We start from the raw sequence: 7,184 nt of genomic DNA on the forward strand, positions 1-7,184 counted from the left end.
TTATTTTCTTTTAATCTAAAAAGCGAACTATTCAGTCAGACAGCAATTTATTGTAAAAGTAAAGCATTTACAATTTCAAGCACTTTATCTCAAATCCAAGCACCATTCCCAAAATTCAAGCACTTTTCAAGTCATGAAAACACCTCGTAAAAATTCAAGCATTTTCAAGGATTTCAAGCACCCGTACGAACCCTGTATAATGCACCTATTTAGCTTCATAAAATGTCTAGTAGAGTACTGGTTTGCCTTAGGGCATACTGTATGGCAATATACGGTGTATCGTCTCTATGCAGCTCATGCAGCTCGTATGCTGTGGCCTTTATCCAAACATTTTGGCATTCTCTTTAGCTCTGGGTTATTTTAAGACGTAATCACCTCATCTTCTAACCAGTTTCATATGCAAGCAGCTTGCAAGACATCAAAGCGCCAGACGCTTATTCTGTCATTCACTGCCTTATGGCAAAGACAGGAAGCCCCTGCTCCACAGAGAGGGCACGAGTGAAACCAAAAACAGCAACACCGTCTGAACGCACGGAGCAGAGAGCAGGTGCTCACTGCGGCTCGCTGTGAGCCTCAGGTTTCACCAGGTGTCTTTGGGGACTGATCAGAAAATGGGAAGTGTGAATACTGTTGCTTTTTCTTCTGCTGTAATATGTGTCTGTAGATCTGTACGGTTGAAACTGTATGAGAGTCTTCACAGAACAACAGGCTTCTGGTCCCAACATCAACAGCTACATCAACAGCAACAAGTTGAAGTTTGAGGACTTTTGGATTCTAATTATTTTGGTATTACAAATAAATATAGTCTGGTTGGGCCAACTATTTGTCGGAGGGGTGTGAGGTGAGCTCCTAACCTGACCGTCTGCAGAGCGTTCCCAGTACCGGATGTGGAAGTACAGATCCTCATGATGCTCCCTCATGGAGCGGTTGGTGCTGGACAGAGGGTCCGAGATCACAATGTCCAGGTTTCTGCCTTCAGGAGACAGAGCCACTTTGCTTGGAGGACCCAGAGCAGCTAGCAGGAGAGAGGAATGGATAGTTCAGGGGCTTTGTATTTCTCCAGCTGCCATAGCACTAACATCGTGTTTCATCATCAAAAAGAAGATTTATATTAACTGTACACAGAAGAAGAACAAGAAGATGGAGCTAATTTTCACTACTTTGTATACTGCTGCTGGATCTCTTAACCAATAATTACATATCAATATCTTTTCATTATTTCATTTATATTAGCTAATAATCTCAATCTTTTAAGTAAATAAAGCTGCCAGATAAGTGTGGTTCAGTATTGGCTTCTAAAATGTGGTGGCGTAGAAGTAGAAAATAGCATGAAATGTAAGTACTCAGCTGAAGTGCTGTACCTCAAGATTGTTCTTAAGTTTAAGTTAGTTAAATTAAGTTCAATTTAATTTGTCTTTAATTTAATTATCCCATTAAAAAGGTAAATTCAAAACAGATAAAAAATATGAGTATAATTTGCGATGAATCTGGGTGAATCGTGAGTTAACTATGGACAACATGCGAACAATCGCGATTAAATATTGAAATTGATTGACAGGCCTAGTCACAACAAATATATGGACTACCATGATTTTGATAACTAATTAATAGTTGCTTTACCAAACCACATTTGTAGGGTACAGTTTCTGAAGGGAGGACCTGCTGCTTTTCTTTTTCTTATATAACATTTATCTGAATATATTTGTGTTTTAGACTGTTGGTCAGACATTTGAACACATCAACAGGGAACTAAGAGTTGTGCTGCTATTTCCTCCAACATCTTACAAACAAAAACATGTATCGAGTCCTATGTTTGACACATTCATTGATAAGCGAAACAATAGTCAGTTTCAGCCCTATCCCTCCCTAATATTATTTCACCCGGTCAGATCAGGATCATTAAGGACCCCAGTCCTTTCCCATAGTGTAATGCACTGGATCCAGATAAAGCATTTCACTGGTTGGAGAAGAGGCGGGTGCTGAAGAGGTTTGGGTTTCAATGTGATATGCATCGGAAGGCTGTGGCTTAGGAAGTATCAAGAGTCAGGCCGATACCTGGGCCCTGAAGTCAAGATACTGAGCCCCAATGACTTGCTCCCAGTTGTAATGCCAAATGTGTGTGAGTGCATGCATTCCTATGGGCAGGTGGTTACTTGAAAGGGGCTTTATACATACAGCCCCTTTACCATCTTCTAAAATATAGCTAAATATACAATTTATGCATCTTCTATGACTTTCTTTGGATAAACATTTAAAAGAATATTTTAAAAATACTTTGTAACATTTTGTATTACGATTGTTTTAATAATTGATTAGATTGACAATGATCATTTTCTAGACGATTAAACAAATAAAGAGACTTGTGCACTCTTCGGAGCCAGACAAATTCAAATGACACAGCCCAAGGCAACTTATTGGCATTTCAGTAGGAAATAGGTCATACACTGGTTGAATTGAACTATGACGGTTGTTTCAGGATGTGTTCAGATGCTGGTGTCACATTGTGATCCAGCTTTAGAGTGAACCAATGAATCACAACACCCTATAACTATGTTTTACTTGCCTCAGCTTTAGTTTTTTGCATGTTGCCTTGCTGACCTACATGAACTACAAGTAGGTCAGTTTGGAGACGCCCACAGTCTTACTGCGTTTTTTTTTTAGCGTGAGCCATCAAAAAAACTTGTTTACTATTGTGTGGGTTTCTATACATCTTTCATAGTATTTAATCATTTTGAGACTCAACTCAATCTGAGCTCCTCTATGGCAGTGTGAGTTTGAACCTGCACCTCCAGTTATGTCTGCCTGTGTGATTTTCTAAGGTTGGTGAAGCTGTGTAAAACGTGAAGGAGATAAACTTAACTGACGTCTCTCACTGTGGTTTGATAGTTCAGAGCGGCTTTCTCAAAACACAATGCAGAGGTTACCTTTCCTCACATGTCAGCCACAGCTCTCTGAACATCACTCTGTGGTCGTACCCTCCTCTATCCTGTCAGAGCATGTTTTTCTTACTGTTGATGGTTTGTGATGCTACACCTGAGATCATATACTGCATTCAAAATTGTACTTAAGTAAAAGGAAAAAAGTATTAGCATTGAAAAATAGTAAGGGCTAAAAGTAAAAGTACTCATTATGCAAAATGGCGGGTTTATTTGAATGAATTGACATACTACTGGGTAGCTTAACCTATAATAATATATTATATTGTGTGTTGATTTAACTATGAAGTAACTGCAAATAAACCTGATGTGTAAAATAAATGTATTGGAGTGAAACTATAAAGCAGCATAATGTGAAAATACCTAGATTTGTTTTTACACAAGCACAGTACTTGAGTAAATGTACTTAGTTACAATACACCACTGGTATACAGGGAGGACTGATTGTCCCTCTCCCTGCCCCTCGCCTGCCCTCCCCCACTCCTTTTCTCCTCATCGTTTCTCTCACCCTCTTCATCAGGGCAGAAATCCATCGTCGCCCAATCAGAGTCAGTCCCGTTCACACTGGCTCGCACACGAAACACGTAGATGCCCAGGTAGAACAGATTCTTATTTGTAAGGTCACATGACCTATGTGACGTCGTCTCACACCCTGTGTTCCAGTTCGGACTCTTTTTCTTAGACCTCAGCATGAACTTCCTGAAGGGAAGAGAAACAAAACATTTGTATCATTCTCAACTGAAAACAACTAGACAGCCTTAATTGAAAATGAATTGAAGCAAACGATAAGCTAGTTTATGTTTTGTGGAATTGCACAATTCTATTGTAAATCTGTATTTATGTCTAACATTGCACAAGAGAAGAACCTCACATATGAAACACATTTTGGAAATTGCACATACTAATGAATCAATGATAATTAAAATGTGATCATCATCCACAATTTGCACTAACTTTATTTTCTTATTCTCAACTCAAGCATGAGAACCTGCTGACTATACTCCAATGTATTCCCGATGTTTACCAGGAAATACTTGTAGTTTTTTTCTGTGGTGTGGATTCTCCTTCATTTCTCAAACACACACTATAGTCTCAGTAAGGCTGTGATGGTCATTGTAAAGAATATCAACGCATACAAAACCACTACAGTGTTACACATAAAGGATATTATCAGCAGGAAAACAAACCTGTGGAAAGTGTCAAATCCAAAATGAAATGACCATCTTTCCTAGCTCTAACGCCCAAGGCAGTGTCTGAACTCTCTGATGGTCACATCCTGCCTCTCAGCCTTACACACAGCAGTGTCAGCTGACTCCAATGGGAAATGTTTAGTCCACAATATTGCTGGCCCCAGATAGTGGAAAACTTGAGTCACATCACTTCTGAAGCAAAGAAACACCTTAAAACATCAATCTTACTAACAAAAAACAAAACTATTTTAAAACTACCATCTTGGTTCTAATAACCTAAATGTTTAAACAGGATGAGTTCTCTTAGAGGAGATGATGTCAAAGTAAAGCCTCACAGGTTAATCACTCTGACTCAAAGTGGATATTTTCATCACAAACTCAGTGTGCCTGCTTCCTCTTGCTCATGCATGTGTGGCGTGTGAGACTTACGCCACATAGTGTGTGGTGAAGTTGACGGCGCAACTCTCTGCAGAGCCTTGGTCCCAGTCCCAGATCAGGGTGTAGTTGGTGTTCATGGAGATAACGTTCAAGTTGTGTGGGGGGGGCAGCTGTGCTCCGGCTAATACACGAGAGGAGAACACATGAATAAACAAAACGTCAATGATTAAAACATTAATATAACTGCATTTGACATTTGTATTCATTATATAATATTAGTTGGCTTATCATATGACCCAAATCTTTTCAATGTATCATCATATAGTAAGAAGAGAAGGATATTATTCTTACAATTTAAACATTTTCTTTAAAAGGTCCCATGTCATGGCCATTTCTACTGATCATAATTCCATTGTTGAGGTCTACTAGAATTACATTGTTCAATGTTCCAAACTCACATTGGTTTCTCATACAGCATCTCTGTAAAGTATGTGTATTCACTCTCTGTCCTAAACGGCTTGTTGGAGCTCCTGACAGAAGAAATATTCTGTCAAAGTCCCCTGCTGAGAACAACATCAAGCCACTTCTGCTAAATTTGATGAGGGAATTATTTTTTCTTTCCATTAGTTATTCGTGAGATTGATCCTGTTAGACTCAGTAGCCACCTACTAGTGAAACTACCCCCATTTTGGCAGGGTTGTTGCACAACAAATCCAAGCACGCAGAGCAGAAATCTGAGAGCAGACATTTGACCAGCTCACAGAAACAGCCTGAGTGAGAGGAGAAGGTTTAAAGCTGGAACACAGGAAATCTGTGCAAGCAGCAATTTATCTGAGTGCAAGCGTAAAGCTTGAGCAGAAGCAGAGCAAATCTAAGCGCAAGCAGGCACTATTTGAGTGCGAGGACAGGGTTTGAGGGAAAGAAATACATATTCTGAACGTGAAATCAATCAATTATGCTCTCAAATTTAAAGACCACGCTCTTGAATAAAGATAGGGAATAACCCCCATACTCGTGGACATTCCATTTTTCATGTTCTTCTAAAAATAAATACGCAACCATGTTCCCAACACCAACGTACAAACCAAACCGTGAAGTGTGTATCGAGGGTTAATAAACTAGTGTGTGTGTGTGTTCATGGTTATGTTGCACAACAGTTTGTCCCACTGATGTGTTTGACTTGTTTTGGGCAACAATGGAACACCATGGCAAGGAGGACAATGATATATGAGGCTTCGAATAGTGAAAAATGGAAATGTGCTTATCTATCTACGGTATTGATAAAAAACTAATATAAGCGATTGTGTGTGTGTGTGTGTGTGTGTGTGTGTGTGTGTTGTGTGAGAGAGATAAAAGGTACAGAAAGCAGCACTAACAGTTAATATTCATTCTTAACAATCATTATTTAAAAAAGGTCACTCAAGCTATTTAACATTTTGTAGTTGATTTAACATTATATTGCTACTAACATCAAAACTAAAATGCTTTACTTATATACAGGGCTCGACATTAAGGACTGCCCGATGGCCCGGGGCCATCTAGTATTTAGCTCGGGCAATGAAGCCTCACCTGCTGGTTGCCCGATCGGGCAATGAAGCCTCACCTGCTGGTTGCCCGATTGGGCAATGAAGCCTCACCTGCTGGTTGCCCGATTGGACAATGAAGCCTCACCTGCTGGTTGCCCGATTGGGCAATGAAGCCTCACCTGCTGGTTGCCCGATTGGGCAATCTATTATACCAGTATCATGCAGCTCGCGGATCCAGTAATGAGTGACCCGACAGTAAAACTAAACATATCTATAACTAGTTTAGGTAGTTTGAGAGGTAATTAAAATAGCTACGTGTGATATTCTAACCTGAAGTGTGTGTTTTGTTCCGCTCACTGCTGCATGTGATCATGCAGAGCTGCGTGTCGACTCGTCAGCAGCAGCTGATCTCTCTGTCCCGTCAGATTAGACTTCACTCGCGTTTATGTCCATATCGATCAGATCCAGCTAGTTCTAGCTAATGATATGACTACCTGCTTATTAAAAGACACCGTGACCTAAACAATAAGTGTCGCTATGCAACTGGGTGAGGCCACAAAGTATAGTGCAGCATTATGCATTTGTTTACATGCCCACCGGAAACCCGAGGCATTAGCAACAGATCAACGCACAATCAACCCATACAGCACATCTCTTTCTCCACATTAAGCGTTAGACATTAGAATTGACTATTCTTGTCTGTCACACACTCTTCTTGTCTGTCACATAAGTGGCGCAACTGAAGCGGTATTGCGCTAAAGGGAAATTATTTTGACGGGACATTTTGACCGAAGAGATTTAGATTTGCTTGCTAACGGGAACTCTGACGTCGCCATTGTGTGTGCTTCGCGGATGCACTCGGCTGCTCGGGTCTGCTCAGTCAGCTTCTGGATGAGGAGGCATTCCTTCGACCAACTTACTAACATTACGAACATTTTCAACAGGGGCCATAATAGCGTAAATAATGTTTGTTTTGGCAGTTATAACTGCATGTAATGTTTTCTACTTTTTTACATCTGGGAAGGCATTTGCCTTCATCAGATGGAAAGTGTCTTGACCAACAACTTAAGTATTTATTATAGCTATGCAGGGCATGCAAGCGAGCAAACACAAACAAGTGAAATGAAGAATACAATTGAAATTGTAATATTGTG

General features: G+C 40.1%; 1 protein-coding gene across 1 annotated transcript in view; it reads right to left on the reverse strand.

Moving 5' to 3' along the window:
- Nucleotides 1-57: 57 nt before the first annotated feature.
- The window catches only part of LOC104964375 (interleukin-10 receptor subunit beta-like), a 15,413-nt gene continuing 8,286 nt past the window's right edge, over nucleotides 58-7,184 (reverse strand). The window contains exons 2-4 of the mRNA XM_010793128.1: nucleotides 4,556-4,685; nucleotides 3,445-3,635; nucleotides 58-1,015 (exon numbers count right to left, since the gene is read on the reverse strand). Of these exons, the coding sequence (XP_010791430.1) occupies nucleotides 732-1,015; nucleotides 3,445-3,635; nucleotides 4,556-4,685 (605 nt within the window). The 3' untranslated portion in view covers nucleotides 58-731. The remainder of the gene's footprint in view (nucleotides 1,016-3,444; nucleotides 3,636-4,555; nucleotides 4,686-7,184) is intronic.

The sequence above is a fragment of the Notothenia coriiceps genome, unplaced genomic scaffold (assembly GCF_000735185.1).
Source record: "Notothenia coriiceps isolate Sejong01 unplaced genomic scaffold, NC01 NC01_scaffold00037219, whole genome shotgun sequence".
Classification (NCBI taxonomy): Eukaryota; Metazoa; Chordata; class Actinopteri; order Perciformes; family Nototheniidae; genus Notothenia; species Notothenia coriiceps.